General features: G+C 36.5%; 1 protein-coding gene across 3 annotated transcripts in view; it reads right to left on the minus strand.

Moving 5' to 3' along the window:
- Positions 1-23,136, minus strand: part of Gdpd1 (glycerophosphodiester phosphodiesterase domain containing 1) — a 48,560-nt gene extending 25,424 nt beyond the window's left edge. The window contains exons 1-3 of one of the 3 annotated variants that reach the window (XM_048792240.1): positions 22,886-23,136; positions 7,760-7,802; positions 1,653-1,788 (exon numbers count right to left, since the gene is read on the minus strand). In XM_048792240.1, the coding sequence (XP_048648197.1) occupies positions 1,653-1,788; positions 7,760-7,802; positions 22,886-23,027 (321 nt within the window). In that variant the 5' untranslated portion in view covers positions 23,028-23,136. The remainder of the gene's footprint in view (positions 1-1,652; positions 1,789-7,759; positions 7,803-22,885) is intronic. The other 2 variants (XM_015495398.2, XM_048792236.1) reach the window with 2 other exon arrangements.
- Between the last annotated feature and the right edge of the window lie 1,660 nt (positions 23,137-24,796).

Here is a 24,796-nt window from a genome sequence, read left to right on the forward strand (position 1 = left end):
AAAAAAAAAAAAAAAAAAAAAAAAAAAAAAAAGTAAGCAGGCAATACGAAACTGTAATATATATTATTAAAGACAATAATGATAATATTTCTACTCTTTTAACCAATATTTTTCCTTCTAGGGAAATAATTAACTTTAAATATAGAGAAAAATTCATACAAATAACTTTAATATAAATATTTATGTCTTTATAAGTATATTCTTATTTATATTTTCAAAAGTAACTTTATACCAGTGCCTAAAGATAAAGCTTTATCTTTACACATAGTGATATTCAGTACAGTGAAAACTTATAACCAATCCTGTGTTCAGTAGAAAACTGGTTAAAAATAACTACAGATTTACTCAATGTAACAACTACAGTCATTTCAAATATTTATGAAAAATAAGCATGGAACCTGCAAGGTTAAACACTGTATACTTCCAAATATGTGACATTTTAGAAAATGCAAAACTATGAAGATAATAAAAAGATTAGTGGTTTCAGGGGATGGGAGAAGAGGGGGGATAAATAAAAAGCATAGAGGATTTTGGAAGCAGTGAAACCATTTTGTGTGATAGTATAAATAGTGGATAAATGTCATTAAATGTCTAATATCTAAACCACAGGATGTACAGGATCAAGAGTGAACTCTAATGTATAAACTATGGACTTTGGGTGACATCAATTATAACAAATGTGCCACTTGGTATGGATGTTGGTAGTGGGGAAGGATGTTCTTCTGTGGGTTGGTTGGTTGATAAGGACATGGGTATTCAGTATTTCCACTAAATTTTGCCATGAACTCAAAACTTCTCTAACAAAAGCCTGTTTTTAAAAAAAAACATGGAAAAATGTTTATTATGTTAAAGTGTTTAAAACAATGTGTATAATATATAGTGAAAAGAAAATTCTGAAAATTAACAAGGTATACATATAGATAGTGTCCCGTTAACAGGAGTTTGCTATAGGTGGTAAAAGAAAGCATTGTTTCCCTTCATTTATCAGTATTTACTAAAGTGAGCATATAAACCATTATGATCAAATTTTAAAATGGTGCTTTTTAAAAAATGTTTAGTTATAGATGGACACAATACCTTTGCTTATTTTTACGTGGTGCTGAGGATCGAACCCAGTGCCTCACACATGCTAGAAAAGCACTCTACCACTGAGCCACAACCCCACCCCTAAATGGTGCTTTCTTATACTTGAAGACAAAAAATAATTCATTTCCTTAATATGAATTGACTAAATTTAACAAGCTGAATTCCAGTAGCTTTACATTTGAGGACTTGTAATTTTATTAAAATATTTATAAAAACAAGTCTTCATGGATGTATTTGTAAAGTATAAAATCCTCAATGGGAGTTAGGGTAATTTTTAAAAATTCTTTTGACATTTATTATTTAAATATAAAAATATTATTTTTTAAAGTTGCTGACTGAAGCAATGTCTGGCATTCACTTCCTTAAAAAATCTTACCCAGGTGGGAGTTGTGGCTCAGTGGTAGAGCACTTGCGTAGCATGTGTGAGGTACTGGGTTCGATTCTCAGAACCACATAAAAATAAATTAATAAATGAAGTAAAGGTCCATCAACAATTTTTAAAACACTAAAAAAACACTTTACCCTAATATATACTAGACATTAGTTTATCATTCATTTTTACTTACACAATATTTGAGATCAGAGATGTTTACATTGACCCCAGTTGATCTCTTCAGGTTCTCATCATGTGATACTACAACTTGTTCATCTTTTGTGATATGGCAGTCCAATTCCAACATATCAGTTCCAATTGTGACTGCACTGAAGAAATAAAGAGAAAAACGACAACCTAAAACTTATGCAAACATTTAGGTTACATGCATTAGATATAATAATTCAGTTACAAACCCAAATATTCTGAAATACTGAACTATATCCTCAACAACATTATTTATCAACATTCATTGATGTGAAAATATTCTAAGTGATCTTAATTAAAATAAGTGAATAATGTTGCCTCCTTTCAATAACCAGCTATCCTTAATACTGGCAACTCTATATCATGGAAAGAATATGTGACCAGAAGTTCAGAGACTTGAAAACCAATTCCTGATTTGTTATGAAGTTGTATAACTTTGGGCAAATAAATTTCCCTCTGAAAGCCACATCTAAAAAATGAGAGGATTGCTGGGCGTGATGGCGAATACCTGTAATCCCAGCCATTTGGGAGGCTAAGGCAGGAGGATTCCAAGTTTGAGACCAACCTCAGCAATTTAGCAAGGACCTAAGGACTTAGTGAGACTCTGTTTCAAAATAGAACAAAATAAAAGGGCCAGGGATGCGGCTCAGTGGTTAAGCGACCTGGGTTCAATCCCTGGGGTGGGCGGGGGGGGAGTGAAAGAGAGAGGATTAAGAAATAAGATAATGCTGGCTAGTTGCTTTTATCTTATTGGAAGTTCTAATAATGGGCAAGAAAAAATTCAAATTGAAAGGAACAAGTAAAGTCATCTCTGATCACAGAAGACATGATCTTACATATAGAAAATCCTGGGTTAGAGGTATTGCTTAGTGGTAGAGCTCTTCCTTAGCATGTGCAAGGCCCTGGGTTCAATCCTCAGCCACAAGCCTCCTACTCCCCAATTCCCAAAGATCCTATAAAAATATTCTTAGAACTAACAGATGAATCTAAGAAAGTTGTTGGATTAACACACAAAAATTAATTGTGTTTCTATACATTAACAATGAATAGTCTGAAAAGGAAACTAAGAAAACAATTTTATTTACAATAGCATCAAAAACATTAAAACACTCAGGAGTTAACCAAGGAGGTGAAAGACTTGTATAATGAAAACTATAAAACACTTCAAAAAGAAGTTAAAGATATATAAATATGGATGTGCAACTATATTAAGTGTACTTAAGATGTTAATACTACTCAAAGCAATCTGCAGATTTGTGGCAATAACAGCACAATCCCAATGATTTTTTTTTTTTGCAGAAATAGAAAAATCCATCCTAAAATTCAAATGGAATTTCATAGGATCCCAAACAGACAAAACAATCTTAAAAACTAAAAAGTTGAAGGACCCATACTTCTGTATTCAAAATTTAATACAGTAATCAAAAGAGTGTGGTAATGATATAAAGAAAAACATATATGGATATAACAAATGCACGTGGACCAGGACAGAGAGCTCAGAAATGAGCTTTCATAAAGATGCAGAGATTATTGAATAAAAAAAATGAACCAGTTTTAACAAATGATGCTAGGGAACCTGATATTCACATTTAAAGAACAAAGTTGGGCAGGAGATGTGGCTCAGATAGAGTGCTTGCTTAGCATGGTATTGGGTTCAATCCCTAGTACTGCAAAAAATAAAATAAAATCTTTTTTAAAAAGTTAAAATGATAGTGTTTGCTTGTTTGTTTCTGGTATGGGGGAATAAAACCTAGGGGTGCTTTACCACTGAATTACATCTCCAGCTCCTTTTATTTTTATTTTGAGACAGGCTCTCTCTAAATTGTCAAGCCTGTCCTTGAATTTGTGATCCTCCTGCCTCAGCCTCATGTATTCCTGGAATTACAGGTGTGTGTCATGACACTAGGCCTGATTTAGGTTTTATACAAATTTCCAAGTCAGTTAACAAGCAACCTTATCAATAAATATACACTCCCATTGCAGAGATGAGATAATTAGTATTACAGTAACCAGATACTATAAAAATTTATCATGAGAATCAGGGCACTGATTAATTACTTTGACTGTCTGCCAATTTACATTTCCAAATGTTGCTAATACAATTTGCTTCTTTCTCCTACCATTCATGTTGGTACCAGAGGGATCACATTGTCTTCTGGGTATTTACAAAGGCAGCCTAGTTTAATAACCTACTTTTATTAGCTCTTAAGAACCAGATTTTACATTCCCAAGGGCTTAATGACTGTGTGTGTGTGTGTGTGTGTGTGTGTGTGTGTGTGTGTGAGAGAGAGAGAGAGAGAGAGAGATATTGAGAAAGAGAGAGAGAGATTGAGATGATTCCTTAGTTTTGGGTTCTATGTTTACTGTGAAGGGGGTTCTGTTTCCTTTATCTGTCTTTTGCTAAAATTCTGCTTTGTTTTTGGAGGGCACTATTCTGTATCTGATTCAATGAGCAACTAGTAAGAGCCTATCAGTGTGAGAGCCTGAGCGAGATGTTAGGAAGTGAGGGATCAATAAAAAAGATTTTTGCTCCTAAGGAGAAGAGCCATATTTATACTACAAAGGAGATGGTGTTTGTGAAAGCATCTTATAAACCAATTAAAGGACTTTTTATAAATTGTGAGATGGAATTCTTGGTCAAAATTACTTCTCTAGTCACACTCTATCATAATGAATTAATTTTCAATATATCTCTAAAGTCCTTTCAATCTCCTAGATATATCTTGTCCACATTAATGTCACATATTAATCTCAAACATTCCACATTTTTTTTGGTAGTAGGGTGTGAACTCATTGGTTCTCGACCACTGAGCCATATCCCCAGCCCGATTTTATATTTTATTTAGAGACAGGGTCTCACTGAGTTGCTTAGTGCTTTGCTTTTGCTGAGGCTGCCTTTGAACTCATGATTCTCCTGCCTCAGCCTCCCTACCCCCTGGGTTTACAGGCTTCCACCACTACACCCGTCCAACATTCCACATTTAAAAAATAATTTTTCTTTCTTCAAATATAGCTCTTCCAGTCTTAGTGTCATTTCAATTTCCTGGTTAATCTAAACCATGCTTCCTCCCACCAACTACTTACACTTTCTCTAATATGTCATCATCTTAAACTCCATGTTATATATGCTTTGTGAAATACATACCTAAATTAACACATAAATAAGATCTAAATTTTAGCCAGCCATCACTTTTTTATTATTTCTCCTCCAGATAATAAGGATTAGGGCCTGGTGCAGTGGTACACGCCTGTAAACCCAGCAGCTCAGGAGGCTGAAGCAGGAGGATTACAAGTTCAAAGCCAGCCTCAGCAAAAGCAAGGCACTAAGCAACTCTGTGAGACCCTGTCTCTAAATAAAATACAAAATAGGGCCAGGGATGTGGCTCAGTGGTCGAGTGCCCTGAGTTCAATCCCCAGTACCTCTCCTCCCAAAAAAATAATAATAAGGATTATCTTCCTCTCACTTAAGCACAGTTTCTGTCTTTTGCTGATCATGTATTATAATTCCTTCACTTTAAAAAAAAATCTTTATTTTTATTTTTATGTGGTGCTGAGGATCGAACCCAGTGCCTCACGCATGCCAGGCAAGCTCTCTACCTCTGAGCCACAACCCCAGCCCCATCCTTTACTTTTTAATAAATGGTACCTTGAAAATATTATGTTTAAATAATTTTTCTTGTATTTTCTTTCTTTCTTCTTTTAAACTCTCCTCCTTCTTTTTGAGACAGGGTCTCACGATGTTGCCCAGGCTGGTCTAGAACTCTGCAACTCCTGAGCTAAAATAATCCTCTTGCCTCAACCTCCCAAGTAGTTGGGACTATAAGTATGTACCCACCATGCCCAACTTCTAGTAGTTCATGAAGCAGATATGTTTGAGAGAGGAGGGAACCTTCTAAGTGTCCCAGCAGTTAAACAATAAAATATTTATAGATGAAACAAAAAAAAAAGTACAATCAAAAAGTATGTATTAGGTATTGTGGCACAACCCTGCTATCTCAGCAACTCTGGAGGCTGAGGCAAGAGGATCACAAGTTTGAGGCCAGCCTTAGTAACGTAGAAAGACAATTTCTCAAAATAAAAAATAAAAAGGGATAGGGATGTGGCTCAGTGGTTAAGTGTCTCTGGGTTTAATCCTCAGTACAAAACAAAAAAAGATTTAAAAAATGTGATACTTTTGGGCTGGGGTTATGGTTCAGTGGCAGAATGCTTTGCCTAGCACATGTGAGGCACTAGGTTTGGTCCTCAACATCACATAAAAATAAATAAATAAAATAAAGGCATTGTGTCTATCTACAACTAAAAATTATTTTTAAAATGTGATATTTTCAAGTGTGCATCTTTAGAAATAACTTACTATATAACCTAGTGGTTTAATTTCATTAAAAAAAAAGAGTGATGGGTAAAAATTTAACAAAGAATATGGAGAAAAACTTTCAAAATAATGTGCTTCCAACATAAAGAATACTAAAATTATTTAAAGTTATGGGCAGTTTCTCCCAAATAAATCCCAGCCCACATATGATAAAGTGATAGTGTGTGCACACACACACAGGCACCTGTATAGAAAAATATACACATAAAATTATATACTCATATTTAGCTATAGATAACTTGCTAGATAAACAATCTAAGTAGGGAAAATAATTTAAATTAAAATATTCACATTAATCTGTGACAGTAGAAAAAGATTTTGCATTTTTGTAAAAGACTTTTGAGATCATAACCAACAGTAAAAGTAAGAAATGACAAGTAGAGGGATTCAGATGAAACTAGAAGCAGTACCTTCAAGTCTGATAACAGGAAAAATAATCTCTAAGCCTTTTTATAAGTCTTTGGTGAGAAGCAGAACAAAAACTTAGTTCAAATTCTCCCGGGCTGAGGTCGTAGTTCAGTAGTAGAATGAGTGGTTACAGTGCACAAGTCCCCAGGTTCCATCCCAGCACCATCAAAAATAAGTAAATAAATAAACAAAGAAACAAATAAAATTCAATTAAAAAGAAAAATTCTGATTTCTTAGTCCAAATTATACACATTAAAAATGCTCAAAATTGCTCAAGAGTTTGGGACCATGTAGCAAAATCCTACCAAAATTCTATAAGTCTCAGGCTGGGGTTGTGGCTCAGTGGTAGAGCACTCACCTGGCATGTTTGAAGCCCTGAGTTCAATCCTCAGCACCACATAAAAATAAATAAAATAATGGTATTGTGTCCAACTATAACTAAAAAAATAAAATATTTTAAAAAAATTCTATAAGTCTCAAAATTATATAAGAAATTCTTTTTCTCATTAAATATGAATAGGTAATGTCTTTCATTGGAGGTAGTTTTTCAGGGAAAGGAAAACAGTGTTCTCACCATTATCACAGAGTGATAATAATAATTGACTTTAAGACAGAGAACAAGGGTAGCCAACAGTCTTCATTCCTGTCTCCTACAGCTTCTCTGTGAAGTGCTCTAAAAAACATCTATATGAAATGTGAATCAATTCTAAATAGAAAAATTTTAATTTATCTTATTTTAAAAAATAAGATCAGGGGCTGGGGATGTGGCTCAAGCGGTAGCGTGCTCGCCTGGCATGCGTGCGGCCCGGGTTCGGTCCTCAGCACCACATACAAACAACGATGTTGTGTCTGCCGAAAACTGAAAAAAAAAAAATAAAATTAAAAAAAAAAATAAAAAATAAGATCAACACTCATGAGGGTTCCAAGAAGAGTACCAGATTGCAGGTTCAGGTCTGTAACTAAAACTGGTGGGCACAAAGACACAATCCTTTTCATAAACAGCAGCCGATGTAACAGTTGTTTTGCTTTCTCTTTCTCTCCAAGACTAATTAGCATTATACACAGTATGTTCCTTGTTACAAATGTCTTCTTTCAGCTTTGGAACTATAGTATCTTTGAATTCTCAAAACTCTGATTTAGTTTTTCAGTTATACAGAAGCCAAACACTCTTTGTAACACTTCAGACTAAATTTAAAAATGGGGTTTTATAGAAACAACTACTACAAATGGATGCTACACGTATACTATCTTTGCTCTGTTAATCACAACACTTTAATGATAAACTGTAAAAGAGTATTTTTTTATATACTTACTGCTGAAAGGCTTCCATTGTATTCTCCAAATTTTCTCCAGCACCTGTAAAGACATTAAATTCAAACTTCATTTATTAGCTATTTTAAACATTTTATTTTTCTAGAAATTTTAGTATAATGAATCCTGATGCTTATTTATTATATAGATATTATAGTACATGTGTTTTTTAAAGAGCGCACAGTATTTTGTTTTTGTTTAGCTACACCAGTAAGAATCAAAGATCAAAAGTGGTAGAGCCATTCCCTAGCATGCTAGAGGTCCTGGGTTCAATCCTAAGTACTAGGAAAAAGAAAAGAAAAGAAAATCAAAACAGCCACAGAAATTCAGGAGGGCTAGAAGAACCTAAAGGTGATGTTTAAGTTCTTGTTGGTTAAATTTTCTCTATATATCCTCATAATCTCTTATGAACATCTCTACCAAGGCATTTATCACAGTGTAGCACAAATTTTTTTGTCTCTCCCCTCTTTATCTCATGAATTACCAAAAAGAAGTGACTTTTAATCACCTTGGCAGAAGGCAATATAGTGTAACAGCTGAGGATGAGACTGTGGAGTTAGGATGCCCGGTCTCAAATTTTTTAATATTTGGATGACTTTAGGAAAGTCACCTAACCTATGTTGAACTTGCTTCTTTATTAGAATGATAATGATAGTCCTACCTCATTGGATTGGTATAATTAAATGAGTTAACATGCAAAGTGCAATATGTCATAAATTCTAAAAATGATAGCTTTTCACTTTTGAACATTTTTGAAGTTGGAGTACATCTGTCAATGGATGGTATCTAACAGTTTAATTGGAAAGCTTTTCTCTTAACAGTACATTAAAAAAAAAAAGGGTCTTAAAATCAATGGCATTAAATTCAGTGAAATACTGTAGTGAGCATCCAGTGAAAGTGAAGAATTATTGCTATTACAATTGCCATTATCATAGAGTAACTGCTAAAGAGTAGGTACTTCGTGTATGTCCATTAATGGGAAGAGTGGATAATAGTTAATGACAAAAAGGACATAATTTGATATGAATATACAGAATGATAAAAAATTATCCAATGTTATATACTAGGTAAAGAATCAATTAGTGATACACATGCTAGACAAAACATGGTGGTGCTGGGAATTGGACCCAGGGCCTTGTACATGCGAGGCAAGCACTCTACCAACTGAGCTATATCCCCAGCCCACTTTTTATATATTTTTAAACTAAAAGATTTCAGTACTGGGCTGGGGTTGTAGCTCAGTGGTAGAGCACTTCCCTTGCACGTATGAGGCACTGGGTTCAATCCTCAGCACCACACAAAAATAAATATGTGGGCTGGAGATGTGGCTCAAGCGGTAGCGCACTTGCCTGGCATGCATGCGGCCCGGGTTCGATCCTCAGCACCACATACAAATAAAGATGTTATGTCCGCCGAAAACTAAAAAATAAATATTAAAAAAATTCTCTCTCTCTCTTTAAAAAAAATAAATAAATACGTAAAATAAAGATATTGTGTCCATCTACAGTTAAAAATATATTTTTAAAAATTCAGTATTTTTAAATAATTGATGAAATGCATACAGGGAAAAAAAAAAAAAAACTTCACAAAAACAGTGAATTTTAGTGGGGCCTAATGGTCCATGTCTGTAATCCCAACAACTCAGGAGGCTAAGGCAGGAGGATTGCTAGTTCAAGGCCAGCTTCAGCAATTTGGTAAGGCCCTAAGCAACTTAGCAAGACTTGTCTCAAACAGGAAAATAAAAATGGCTGGGGATGTGGTTCAGTGATTAAGCACACTGGGTTCAATCCCTGGTAACAAACAAATAAACAAAAAAACAAAACCCAGTTATTTTCTTTTCTCCTACCTCAGCCTCCTGAGTAGCTGGGATTATAGAAAAGCACCACCTGCCTAGCTTCTTCTTTTTCTTTTTGGTTCAGGGGAGTGAAACCAGAGGCACATAACCACTGAGCCACATCCCCAGCCCTTTTCTGTATTTTATTTAGAGACAGGGTCTCACTGAGTTACTTAGGGCCTCGTTAAATTGCTGAGGTTGGCTTTGAACTTGCCATACTAGGGATTGAGCCCAGGATTGAGCCTCAGCCTCTGGAGCCCCTATGATTACAAAGAAGCAGCACCATGTCTGGCCTGCCTGGTTTCTTAACAGGAAGAGTCAATTCAAGTTCAGGATATAGTTTAAGTATTAACATTTAAATGTTTTTTAAACAAAATAAGGACCAGTAGTGCATGCCTGTAATCCCATACTCTTGGGAGGCTGAGCAGGAGGATCTTGAAATCCAGGCCAACCTGGGCAATGGGCTGGGGCTGTAGCTCAGTGACAGGGCACTTGCCTGTCACATGTGAGGCACTGGGTTCCATCCTTAGCACAACATAAAATAATGACAGGCTGTCCATCTACAATTAACTACAAAAAAAAATTAAAAGAAGATGTTTTATAAAAAAAATACCATTTGAACATATCAGTGAGAATGTTAAAATTTCCTTGTTATATTGTTAGGTTGTAGTTTCCTGACAACTTAATTAATATTCAACAGAAACAAATTGTTCTAAAGTTCCATTAGTTTTGTACAAAGGGATACCTATGTGAAAAGAGCTAGTTTGATTTGGGTTCACTTTTCATTACTAAAGCATAATAGAAAACAGTTACATGTGGAGCTTATAGTTTTTTTTAAAAGAAAGTGCCCTTCTGAGGTTAGTTAACTCTTGGTTAGGTGAAGTTAAATGACCTTGTTTCATTTCATTTTTCATGGTACTAGGGATTGAGCCCAGGGGCACTCTACCACTGAGCTATATCCCCAGTGCTTATTTTTATTTTATTTTATTTTATTTTGAGACAGTGTCGCATTATGTTGTCCAGGCTGGCCTGGAATTTGTAATCCTCTTGCCTCAGTCTCCCGAGTTGCTGGGATTATAGTCATGTGCCACCATGTCTGGCTAGTCTCCCAATCTTTCTTAACCTTAATTTGAGATCTAGTTCACTTTTCTTTTATGAATCACTTTCTTTTTTTTTTTTTTTTTTAAAGAGAGAGTGAGAGAGATAGAGGTAGAGAGAGAGAGAATTTTTTAATATTTATTAATTTTTAGTATTTGGTGGACACAACATCTTTTTTTTTTGTATGTGGTGCTGAGGATCGAACCCGGGCCGCACGCATGCCAGGCGAGCGCGCTACCGCTTGAGCCACATCCCAGCCCCATGAATCACTTTCTTATCACATGATTCTTATTAAGCACTCTCTTATCACATCAGAATACATGATTCTTATGCAGCACTTTCTTATCACATCAGATTACAATGAGTCTTATTAGATTTGAATTAATGTTTTAGCCAAGCATGCGTGTAATCTCAGATACTAGGGAGGCTGAGGCAGGAGGATCACAAGTTGCAGGTCAGCTTTGGCAAGTTGGAGACCAGCCTGGGCAATTTAGCAAAACCCTGTCTCAAAATAAAAAGGCTAAGGAAATACCCGGTAAAGCACCCCTGAGTTCAATCCTCAGTTCTGAGAGAGAGAGAGAGAGAGAGAGAGAATATGAATACTTTGGTTACTTGGCCCCTTTATACTCTTAAAAATTACTGACTACAGCTGGGCGTGGTGGCACAGATCTGTAATCCCAGCAACTCAGGAGGATGAGGCAGGAGGATCTCGAGTTCAAAGCCAGCCTCAGCAAAAGCAAGGTCCTAAACAACTCAGTGACATCCTGTCTCTATAAATAAAATATGAAATAGGCTGGGGATGTGGCTCAGTGGTTGAGTGCCCCTGAGTACCACTACCACCCCAAAATTACTGAGTATACTCTTAAAACTTATTGAGTACCCTGATTACATGGGTTATGTCCATTATTAACTGTGTATTAGAAGTTAAGTCCTACAAATTTATTTTTCTTTATTTGAAAATAACAACAAACCCAATACTTTTCAATCTTTTCCTTGTGCTGTGGATTGAACCCAGAGCCTGGCACATGTGAGGCAAGAGCTCTACCACTGAGCTACAACCCCAACCCAATCCATTACTTTTTTATTTTTAATATACTTTTAGTTGTAGTTGAACACAATACCTTTATTTATTTTTATATGGTGCTGAGGATAAAACCCAGCGCCTCACATGTGCTACGCAGGTGCTCTACTACTAAGCCACAACCCAGCCCCAAAAAGTCAATTTTTTTTTTTTGGTGGTGGTGCTGGGGATTGAACCCAGGGCCTTGTGCATGCAAGGCAAGCACTCTACCAACTGCACTATATCCTCAACCCCTCAATCCATTACATTTTAACATGACATTTTTATGAAAAATATATACTTTTCCAAAAACAAAAATAATTAATTAACAGTGTCATTGTTGGGCTGGGGTTGTAGCTCAGTGGTATAGTGCTGGCCTAGCATGAGTGAGGCACTGGGTTCGATTCTCAGCACACATAAAAACAAATAAACAAAATAAAAGTTAAATTCTTAAAAAAAAAGTGTTACTGGGGCTGGGGTTGTGGCTCAGTGGTAAAGCACTCATCTACCATGTGTGAGGCACTGGGTTCAAGCTCACAGCACCACATAAAGATAAATAAATAAAGGTATTGTCCATCTACAACTAAAACATTAAAAATAAATAATTGTTTTAAAAAAGTATTACTGCTACACATTTTTGCAAATCTCTTTAATATCTAGCTTAACAAAAAGCAGCTAAATTCTCATATCTGCTATATATATATATCTGATATATATATATATATATATATCTGCTATATATATATCTGCGCTCTCTCTCTCTCTCTCTCTCTCTCTCTCTCTCTCTCTATATATATATATATATATATATATATATACCTTCACACAGATAAGTAGTTGGAAAAGAAAAAATCTTTTTTGGCAATGAATCAAGGGGCTGCAGGGGTAGTTCAATGGTAAAACACTTGTCTAGCATGCATGAGAACCTGTTTTCAATTCCCAGCACCAATGGAAGAGAAGAATAAAAAAAAGATACTGCCTCAAAATTCAAGTGGTATTCATTTCTACAAAGTAAGTTGCACTGCAGAATCTGAACCACATCAGTGACCTCTTCCTACTCTATTACATGAAATCCCACTGGTCCATCTTTAACTATGAATGGTCCTTTCACACTTAAGATTTTATAACATTATGCACTGGTCATACAGAAAATATTGATTCACTGAATTATGTTAATCTTTTAAGTGTTGACACATTCCATTATGTGATATTTTAAAAATCACATTTGTTAACATTTGATCTCATCAGAAAAGTCTTTAAGAAGTGGAAAGCTATCAAGTTCATGGTGTTTCTAAAATTCTAATTTTTGGCAAGGCGTGGTGACATATGCCTGTAATCACAGCTATTCAGGAAGCTGAGACAGAAGGATCGCAAGTTGGAGGCCAGCTAGGACAACACAGTGAGACCCTGTCTCAAAATGGGGGTGTCACTTAGTAGTAGAGTATCCTGGTTCAATCCCCAGTACCAGCAAAACAAAATGAAAAGAAATAAAATTCTAATTTTTTTCTCGAAAACTCAAATTTAATTATTGTATTACATCAGTCAGATTACTTTTATTACAGTACAGACTCACTTTATTCATTTTCAAGAATATCTCTGCCAAACATTCAAGCCTGAATAAGTACAGTTGTTACTCATTCTTTAAAGTAAAAATGTTGTTCTGGGGGCGGAAAAACAGTTGATTTAGCTCACAACTCAAATGACTGCACAGGTTTTTTTCCTCAAAACAAACATCATGGGGTTGGGGTGGTGGATCAGTGGTAGAGTGCTCACCTAGCATGCAAGAGGCACTGGGTTCAATCCTCAGCACCACATAAAAACAAACTAATGTATCCACCTAAAACTAACGATAAATAAATAAATATTTTAAAAAAACATCATGCTTTGGTACTTAGAAAAGGTGTTTTGTATAGACTCTTTAAAAAATTTTTTTTTTAGTTATAGATGGACACAATACTTTTATTTTATTTATTTTTATGTGGTGCCAGGGTTGAACCCAGTGCCTCACTCATACTCTCGGCAAGCGCTCTACCACTGAGCCACAACCTTGGCACTTGTATGTACTGTTAATGTTGTCACACAGAATATTAAAAGTTAAATGTACTCAAATGTTGAACATGATAAAATAAATATTTTTTACCAATATTTCAAGGACTTTTTTGTGTGGTACTGCAGATTGTACTTCCGCATGCCCTACCACTGAGCTACATCCCCAGTCCTTTTTGGTATTTTTAATTTTGAGACAGGAATCTCACTAAGTTGCTGAGCCTGTTCTCAAACTTGTGATCCTTCTGCCTCAATCTCCCAAGTAGAAGAATATTCTTAAGTGAAATGGACTTTTTTTTTTTTTTAACTGTGAGTATATGATGGTGAAGAATATCTACTAGTACACTTGGTACCACTGCTTTGATTCGTGCTGAGGCAATTGGAATTTTAACCCACCATTGCTTTTTCTTTCTTCTTTTCGTTTTGGGCTGGAGATTGACCCAGAGTATCATTTATGTAAAGCATATACTCTACCATGGAGCATTAAGCCCCAGTCCTAGCCATTAATGCTTTTGTAACATAAATGCAAATATCAATGCAGTAAAAAAGGTGAATAATGTGGGGCTGGGGCTGTAGCTCAGTGGTGGAACACTTGCCTCACATATATGAGGCACTGGGTTCGATCCTCAGCACCACGTAAAAATAAATAAATAAAATAAAGGTCCATCTACATCTAAAATATATATATATTTTTTTTAATTTTTAAAAATATATTTTTTAAAAAAGGTGAATAATGGGGCTGGGGATGTGGCTCAAGTGGTAGCACGCTCGCCTGGCATGCATGTGGCCCGGGTTCGATCCTTAGCACCACATACAAAACAAAGATGTTGTGCCTGCTGAAAACTAAAAAAATAAATATTAAAAAAATTCTCTCTCTAAAAAAAAAAAAGGTGAATAATGTCTTATTAAAAATACTTTGACCTTGAAGATCCATGAAAGGGCCTCAGGGACCCACAGGAGCTCACAGACTACACTTTGAAAACTGCTATCTTAAATAAATCAATAGTGGTAAGTCAGAAGAGTGTTTACCTTTGAGGATGGAGAGAGATACACTGGAATAGGGAATCTCACAGGGTTCTAGAAATGTTGCATATCTCTATCTCAGAAGTAGCCACCTGTATGTATACACATGGGGATGGAGAATTTTTCATTTGTGACAATATCAATGAACCTGGAGGAGATGTTAGGTGAGATAAGCCAGACACAGACAAATACTACCTGACCTTACTTATGTGTAGAATCTAAGAAAGTGGAATTCATATAAGTAGAGAGTAGAATGGTGGTTACCAGAGGATGGCTTAGGGAGGCTGAACCAGGAAAGGAGAAATGTTGCTCAAAAAGAGTCAAAATCCATGCCTATAGTAGCAGCTACTGGGGAGTTGAGGCAAGAAGACCATCTGAGCCCAAGAGTTTGAGACCAGCCTGGGCAAAATAGCAAGACCCAGTCTCATACAAACAAACAAATAAACATGTACAAAGTTTCACAGGAGAAATGACTTTCAGTGATACACCACACAGAAATGATAATTGTAATAAATAATAATATATTGTGTAATATTTCAAAATTGTTGAGATTTTAAATGTTCTCATCCCCTCGTAAATAAGTAAGGTGATACATTTGTTAGTTAACCTGATTTAATCATTTACATTGCAAACATCAAAAATCAAATTGCATCCTATAAATGTATACAATTATTATTTGTCAATTTAAAATGTTTTAACTAAAAAGAGTGTATCAAGGGCTGGGATATAGAACATTTGCCTATGATGTGAAAGGCCCTGGATTTGATCTTGACCAACACACACACACACACACACACATACACACACACACACACACACACACACTGCACCATAATACATAACATTAGTTTCATTTGCTTTATTGATCATTTAACCAATAAAATAAATAAATCAAGCTGATTACTTAATGCTATTACATGTAAGCCTATCCTCCATTAAAAAATCAATACCTTTAATTCTAAGGTTTATGTTTTAATATTCTAGGATAGTCATCTATATCCTAAGAAGGTTCTTTGAAGGCAAGTATTAGGGGAAACATCTATCCACCACTACCTCTGTAACCACCAAGTACAGGAAATGTATACACCAGTTGTTAGGTGGGGAAAAGAATGGAAGAAAAATTTTATCCTTTCTCTACTCCCTCATAGACTCTTCCTCATAGGAGCAGAAGTGACTTAGGAAAAAGAGTTGCCCATCCATTATTGGTTCAATCCTTTAGAGTCCTTAATTTGGAGCAACCCAAGCTCAAAACAAAATTTCTGTTCATCCATACAAAAGTTTGCTGCAGTAGGCACTAACAGTTCAAGGAAAAGGCCATTTTAAAGTTAAGTTTAATTTAGAGAGGGGACTAGAGAGGACCCAAATCCTTCTGTTAGTAATAAATTTAATATTTTGACTTCTGATGCCTGCATTTTATTTCTAAATTGGTTCCAAACTTGGGAGGGAAAGTAAGTAGTACTGTTTATTAACCTTCTCAAATCTCAATAGTAAACCATGTCTCATATATCTTAGACTATTCCACATAGTCATATTCAAGAAATGAATGTTTGCAGCAACTCGGGAGGCTGAGGCAGGAAGATTATAAGTTCAAGGCTAGCCTCAACAATTTAGTGAGGCCCTAAACAACTTAATGAGATCCTGTCTCAAAATAAAAAGTACAAAGGGCTGGAGATGTGGCTCACTGGTTCAGCAAAACTAGGTTCAATCCCTGGTACAAACAAACAAACAACAACAACAAAAAACCACACACATATATGTTTGAAATTTGTTTCAAAATAATTTGGGTAAGAATGAGCAAGGATATAGATGAAATGAGACTGGGCAGAAGTTGGTAATTGTTTGCATATGGGTGATGGGCTCATGGATCCTTACTAGTTTTGTATATGTTTGAGATGCACCATTATAAAAAATTTCAAAAGACGCCTATCATTTGACCTTTTGGTTTGGGGAAAAGACATTTAAAAAAAGGACAGAAATTCAGTATTCCAAAATAAATTCCCCTACAGTCAACATAATTTTTACTACTAACATTTACATTCCAAGTCTATTTATGTCTTTTGTCTGTTTTCCAAATTAATTTTAATTATAATCCATTCAAACCTAAAAACTTAAGCATGCAAACATTATTGATATTTTTAACCTACTGTATAAGTTTATTAGTCATTATGAGAATATTAAAAAGGTGGTCAAAGATATTAATAATTAACAGAAGGGCTGGTGTTGTAGCTCAGTGGTAGAGCTAGCCTAGCATGTGTGAGGCACTGGGTTCAATCCTCAGCACCACATAAAAATAAACAAATAAAATAAAGGCATTCTGTCCATCTATATCTACATTTTTTTTAATTAACAGAAGCCAAAGTATGTTTAGCACTTCATATATTTCATTATAATTCTCACAACCACCCAATGGGGTTAATATTAAATATCTTCAGAAAAAAATTGCCTAAGATCATACATACAACCAATAAGGGGAACCAGGATCCAATCACAAGCAGTATAATTTCAGAGTCCATCACTTTTACTACTATGTTTCAGTTTTTATGTTACCATTCAATTTTATTTCAGCTTTAGAGGTAAATTATCCATCTTGGTCTTGTTCACATGTTTTTCTATTTGTTTGTAAAGCTACAAGATAAATTCCACAGTGATGCTCATAAATTACTCAGACTCATATGGTGAAAGCCTAGAGAGTAACAAAGGGATTAATTAACAAGTATGATATTCTTCTCCAAGGAATTATTTGGTGGCAGCTAGTCTCAAGAGATGGTTTGAGTTCCTTTCTTTCCAATAATCGTCACATAATTAACAGAAGCAGTCTTGTCTTTAAATTTTTGTTTCTCCCAATAAACAATCTTACACAATTTTGGCCTCTGCAAATAACCATTCTACATACAAACAAATTTTTATTTTATTTTACCTTATTAATTAATTTATTTATTTTGCAGTACTAGGGATTGAACCCAGGGGCCTTCTACCACTGAGTTGCATCCCCAGTCCTTTTGTTATATGGTCATTATTGGGGAAAAAATACACATATATAAGTATATATATAATATACACACAAGTATACATATACATAATACATATGTATATATAACATATTATATAAGTATATTTAAATATATGGCCATCACTAAAAATAAGTACATATTCATTTACTAAAGTGTGCTTTATTAAGCAGGGTATTACTATTAAGCAAATGATAAATTACTTTGTTGCTAATAAGCCGTCAATAGGAATGAATGAGCCAAGTGAGGAAGAGTTCCCTGGCAATAAGATTGAAGGAACAAGAGCTGAAAAGAATAAATGCTGTGATGTGGAACATGCTTCAGGTGAAAATGCAGAATGCTACTTCCAGTGACACTCAAACTGATGCCTCAATTTTCTTCTTGCATAACCAATTAAAGTCTGGAACCCAGAAGAAGCCGAATATGTCCAAGAGTAATCCTTACTCTCAAACTATCACCTACCAAATCAATCTGTGGTAGAAAGCCCTGAATGTACTCTGCCTTTAGACCAACGTTAAAAGATGAAGAAAGGAGGGGATTAGATCAGTTGGTGATACTTTTTAATTCTTTGGCCACTTAGCCCTAGTTAACAGAGAGAGTGTTTACTTTAAATTATTTCCTTGTGGGGCTGGGGATGTGGCTCAAGTGGTAGCGCGCTCGCCTGGCGTGCGTGCGGCCCGGGTTCGATCCTCAGCACCACATACAAACAAAGATGTTGTGTCCGCCTAAAACTAAAATAAATAAATAAGTAAATATTAAAAAAAAAAAAATTATTTCCTTGCTATCCTTGTTTCTCTATTTCCCAGCCCCAAATTTCTTACAATTAACACAATTTACTTATGCAGCTAGAAAAATATATCTTAGAATATTAATAAAATTCATAACTTCATAGTATGATGAAAATGGTCTTTGAGACTACTGCCTACCCTCCATTTAATCCAGGGGTTTATCTTTGGCCCTATTGAAATTCTTTTATATATGTGATTTTTTTTTTTTTTCTTTTCTGTGCTGTACCACTGAGCCACATCTCCATTCTGGTCCTATTGGTATTTCATCAATTAAACAACAACAACAACAAAAATCTAGCACTAAGTAGGTAATTAGCAGACAATTAACTGTTATTTTTATTATATGCCAAGCTGTGTATAAAGGCTAGAGCCACAAGAATTAATGGATCTAATCCCTGTCTGTGAGGAACTCATGGTCTAGCAAGGGAAAAAGATCTATTAACAGATCCTATTGCAATATTATATATGCTTGAAAGAAGTAACAAAGCCTACAACATTTAACTTTTGAAACAGAGTGTTTTCCACTTTCAAGGACAATCTTAGTAAAAGGCAAAAGCATTACTTAAAACTCTGAAAACAGCCAGGTGTGGTGGTGCACTCCTGTAATCCCAGCTACTTAGGAGGCTGAGACAGGAGGAATGCAAGTTCAAGTCCAGCCTCAGCAATTTAGCTCAAAATAAAAAGTAAAGGGGCTGGGGTTGTGGCTCAGTGGCAGAGCACTTGCCTCGCACATGTGAGGCACTGGGTTCGATCCTCAGCACCACATAAAAATGAATAAACAAAATAAAGATATTGCATCCATCTATAAACTAAAAAATATTTTTAAAAATAAATAAAAATAAAAAATAAAAGTAAAAAGGGCTGGGGATGTGGCTTAGTGGCAAAGTACCCTGGGTTAAATCGCCAGTACAACAGAACAAACAACAACAACAACAAAACAAAACAAAAAAATACTTCGAAAACAATTTTAGGGTGCTATTATTCCTTCTCAATCAACTGCAGAATTCAATTATGGAATTCAATGTATAAGCTAACTTATGTTTCTAAACAATGTCACAGGATTTTGTTGCTGTTTTGTTTTATGTTGCATTTTGTGGTGCTGGGGATTAAACCCAGCTTTTTGCAACCATGAGCTACATTTCTAGCTAATTTTTAGCAGTTTTAAAAGTGTTTTCTACACTGGGCAGAGTGGCATACCCCTATATTCCCAGCTATTGGGGAGGCTGAGGCAGGAGAATGGGAATTCAAGGCCAGACTGGAGGATGGAAGGGATGAGAGTGTAGCTCAATGATAGAGTGGTCCTGGATTCAATCCCAGTAGCTAAGTTTTAAAAAAAATGAATAAAAGTGCTTTTTATATACATCATCATAACAATACAAAGAGGTAAGCAAGGCAAATAGTTCTCATTTTACAGAAAAGTACACTAAGGCTTGTTCTAATTACTAGTAAATTCAGAATCTGATTCAGGTGGTTTAATTCTTTATCATAATGCTTTTGTAGTACACATAAAGTAGTAGACATTAGAGCTTCCAGTTATACCAGTCCAGGTGCATATACTTTATATACACAGAATACTCAATGTTTCAATACTGGAATGGCCATATATCTGGATAACAAAAAATATTAGGTATTTGCAGTTAAGGAATAGAGAATAAGCACAAATGTGAGCAATTTGCAGAGACAAGTGAATGCTATCATCAGTGTCCAAGACAAAAATTGAAGGAATTAAGAGAAGACTATTGGGCTGGGTTGTGGCTCAGTGGTAGAGTGCTTGCCTGGCACTGGGTTCGATTCTCAGCACCACATAAAAATAAATAAATGAAGTATAAAAATTTTTTTAAACGAGGAGAATATGTCTGTCCATCTCTCTTTTTGGTACTGGAGACTGAACCCAGGGATACTTTACCACTGAGCTACATTCCCTGACACTTTTTATTTTTTTATTTCAAGACAGGGTCTCACTAAATTGGTGAGGATCTCATTAAATTGTTGAGGTTGGTCTCGAACCAATCCACCTGCCTCAAACTATGTCTCTTATTTGCCAGAGACTTAACATCTTGATTTATAAAGTATGTTGTAGTAATTATTTCCTGTTCTAATCTTGATTCAATGGTATTATTTGGAATACATATTCAATACAAGTGTATTAAGCTAACATACAGGAACTTAATACAGTTCTGGGGAACCATCACACCAGCAAAACAGATTTTTGAGTTTGCAGATGTTTAATAAGATTCCTATGAAATGTTGTTAGATTTTTGAGCATCAAATACTGTCCACACATTTGCAAATAATAAATGGAAATTTTTTATAAAAGGATATTGAAATGACTTAATATTCAGGGAGAAAATATGTTATAAGTATTTCCAACAGTGAGAATTTAAGGTCTAGCTTATCCTGAATTTGATAATTGCTGTGATGTTCTAGCATGCATAATTAATATGCATTTCTTTCTCTTTTTAAAAAAAATTTTTGTAGTTGTGTATAGACAGAATGCCTTTATTTTATTTATTTTTATGTGGTGCTGAGGATCAAACCCAGTGCCTCACATGGGCTAGGCAAGTGCTCTACACTGAGCCACAACCTCAGCCCAAATGACCTTTATTTTATTTTAAATATTTATTTTTTAGTTATAGGTGGACACAATATCTTTATCTTATTTTTATGTGGTGAGGGATCGAACCCTGTGCCTCATGCATGGTAAATGAGCGCTGGTAGATTAAGACCCCAGCCCTGGTCTTAATTTTAATTTAGAAGAAATACATGTTAGGGCTAGAGCTGGAGCTCAGTGGCAGAGCACTTGCCTAGCATTTGTGAGGCTCTGGGTTCGATCCTTAGCACCACATAAAAATAAAAAAATAAAATAGAGGCATTGTGTCCATCTATAACTAAAAAAATATATATATATAATTAAGATCATTCATAATGACAGCTTAGATGGCTTTTTAAGCATCTAGGTTTTGGTTTTGATTTGGGGTTTTTAGTTAAGGACACCTTTTGTAAATTAGTAAACACAACTGCAGTCTATATTGCGGATCCCCAGAATTGGACCATTATTACCATTGAAAACGCTTCTGAGGCAACAACTTGAACAGTAAAAGTTGGTCCTTGATTCCAATGGTTAAAAGCACAGTAGTAATTATGTCATCCTACAATTTAACCAGTTAAACCAAATAAGCAATATCATGACATTTAGTCATCAACTCTTTACATTGTGAAGTCCTAGAATTTACCATTACACTGAAATTTCAAGCAATTTTAACCCTGTGTTACACCTATCCCTAAAGGAAAGTTAAAAGCAATTAAAATAATCCAATTTCACTACATATTATACATTATGCTTGAAATGCAATGTAGTCATATTATTACACAATGTTGAAGAGGCAAAGATGTGGCCTGTTTTCTGGGCAATAGGTGGACTACCTACCTAGGATCCTTAAAGCAAGATACTCTTCCAAAATAGCCAATCTTTGTTTTCTTTAAACAACACTATCGTATCATAAACCAAAATGATTTTGTCTTTAGAAAATCCACGTGTCATTCTGAGGTGCAAGGTGGTGCTTAAAAAAAAAAAAAAAACAGGTGCAAGGTTTGGATCCCTGGAGACCAGGACACTCCATATCCCTGTCCTATTCAGCCCCCGCTCTAATTGTGACCTTGGGAAATATCCCAGGATCTGGGACTCGGTTTCTCTTTTTAATTATGAGGGCTAAATTATAAATGAGTGGGGATGGGACCAGCCCTCAGGCACCGTAGACAACCGGGTTGAATCTCGCTCCAGGTACACGCTGATCCTCGGCCTTGCTTGTGGACCCAGCTCTCCCCAAGCGCTCAGCCATCGGCTTGCTGGTAGCATTGTTCCCGGTTCTCCGCCATGGGTACCCCAGGATTTGCACGGCGCTTCCCTCTTTGTGCCTTGCTGCCATGAAGGGACCTTGTGATCGTCCTTCCATCAGCTAAGAAACGATCCATCTACCCTTTATTTTCATCTTGATCTTTCTCCCCTCAGAGAACCCCTGACACCGCTACACTCCAAAGACCCCCGCCAGGGCTCTGCCACGAGACCCCCCTCCTTCCCTCCCTTCAGGAGAACTTCCCTTTACACCGCCTTCGCCATCGAAGGAGCCTTCTAGTCTCACAGCCCCGTTCTTCCTCAAACTCTCACGGATTTCCATCCGGCTGCCTTTTGCGGAGCTCCAAAGGAGCCTCAGCTCTCTTCAGAAATAAAGCCTCCCCCACCTCCGCCATCGGGTTCTGGGGACCCCTCTCACCTCCACGGTGAGAGATGTGTTTACTGAGGAATCGCTGCTTCTTTCTCTGGTGCAGCAAAGTCGGGTATTTAAGCAACAAGAATGAGGTCACCAAGTACCCTCCTAGGGTGGAGAGAAGGTAAAAAGCCGCGGTGGACGACATCTCAGTCACCGTGTGGGAAGTCACCCACCTCCGGGGCCTCTGAACTCCGCTGCTGCGGTCGCAACGGCTGCGGCGGCTGCTCGAGGTCTGCTCGCCCCCAGCTGGTGCCAAGGGTGTAGCGCAGTTGTTCGTGTCAGCCCACCACGCAGGCGCAGCCCGACCCTATCGTCGGGGCAACAAAGGGACTCCCACACGCAGGCGCGCTCCGGCTGCTAGGTACGAAAGGGCCTGCGAAGGTCCTTAGACCAGCGTCAAGCACCTAGCAGGTGGCGAAACGCGCAGAGATTTGAAGACGCTTCCTACTGAGGCAAAAAGTTGGAAACCTGCCAGCTTCTTTTTTTGGCCTTAGCTGGAGCTAAAAAGGTTGTTCAAAGGGGATCCTCAGGAAACTGACGTATTTGGAAAATCTACATCAAAAGGGAAAGATTCCAGGGCGCCGTCTTAGCCCCTCCTCAAGGAAATGCAATGAATTGCTATCGATTCCTTGTGGGTACTCAAGAAATACTTGTTGATCTGCAAATTCTTTTAAAATAACGAAATTTAGGGCGGAGGATATAGCTCAATGGTAGAGCGCAGCTAGCACAAAGCCCTGGGTTCAAGACCCAGAATCCCCCCAAAATAAAACTTTGGCAAGGTTTTATCACTTCCTAGAAAGGCTGGAATTAAATTCCACAAGGCTCCTACTAGTTTCCTTTACATTCTACACATTCCAAACTACTAAAACACGAATAGCAACATTTCAATGCAAAACAATTCAAAGCCCAGGGTTTTGTTGTTTTATTTTTTACTTTTCAAGCTCCTGGGGTCAAGCAGTCCTCCTGTAGCTGGGACTATGGGCAAGCGCCACTGAACCCAGATACTCCTGTCTTGTTTGTTTTGGTACCAGGAAATGAACCCAGGGGCCCTTAACCTCTGAGCCACTCTGAGCCACATCCCCAGGCCTTTTTATTTTAATTTTTAAATTTTGAGACACGGTCTCGCCAAGTTGCTTAGGGCCTGGTAAAGTTACTGAGGCTGGCTTTGAATTTGCGATACTCCTGCCTCAACCTCCCAATCCGTCCTACATATTTTCATATATATTATATAGAAATACACACACACACACACACATATATATACATATGTAAATAATAACAGCTTTAAAAGTAGCAAGATGTGTTAAATACTATTATTTTATACATGTTGAAACTAAAATCGACAATTCTATTGGTCCTGCATTTCAAAATCAACGTGTCTAGGAAAAGATAATTACACTAAAGTTTTGGTAGTCTTTCATATAGTTATTGGTAACATGTCACCAATTAGATGGTGATGTGATGGTAAATCACCATTTGATGCTGGTAAAAGTTACCATGCACTGATGAGATTTGTATCACTTAGCCAATTGTTTCACTGTATAGGAATTTTAGAAGAATATCATGCAATAATATCTTGGATTAAAGTGTTAGTTAAATCTTGTGAAGTAGCTCAAGTCTATAATCCCAGTCACCATGGAGGCTGAAACAAAAGGATGGGACCTGTCTCCAAAAGTGGGAAGAGGGGAGGGCAGCTGGGGATGTAGTTCAGTGGTAAAGATCCCCTGGGTTCACGTCCCAGTACCCCCACCCCCCAAAATTAAAAGTTTAGTTAGATAACATTAATTTGAAATATGGTATATGGGAGAGGGGAGGCTGGAGATGAGGCTCAATAGTACAGGTTCAGCTTCCTAGCTTGCAGGTCTTGTGTTCCATCACCCAAATCAGAAAGAAAGGGGGGGGGGGGGGGGAAAT

The sequence above is a fragment of the Marmota marmota genome, unplaced genomic scaffold, assembly GCF_001458135.2.
Source record: "Marmota marmota marmota unplaced genomic scaffold, marMar, whole genome shotgun sequence".
Taxonomy (NCBI): domain Eukaryota; kingdom Metazoa; phylum Chordata; class Mammalia; order Rodentia; family Sciuridae; genus Marmota; species Marmota marmota.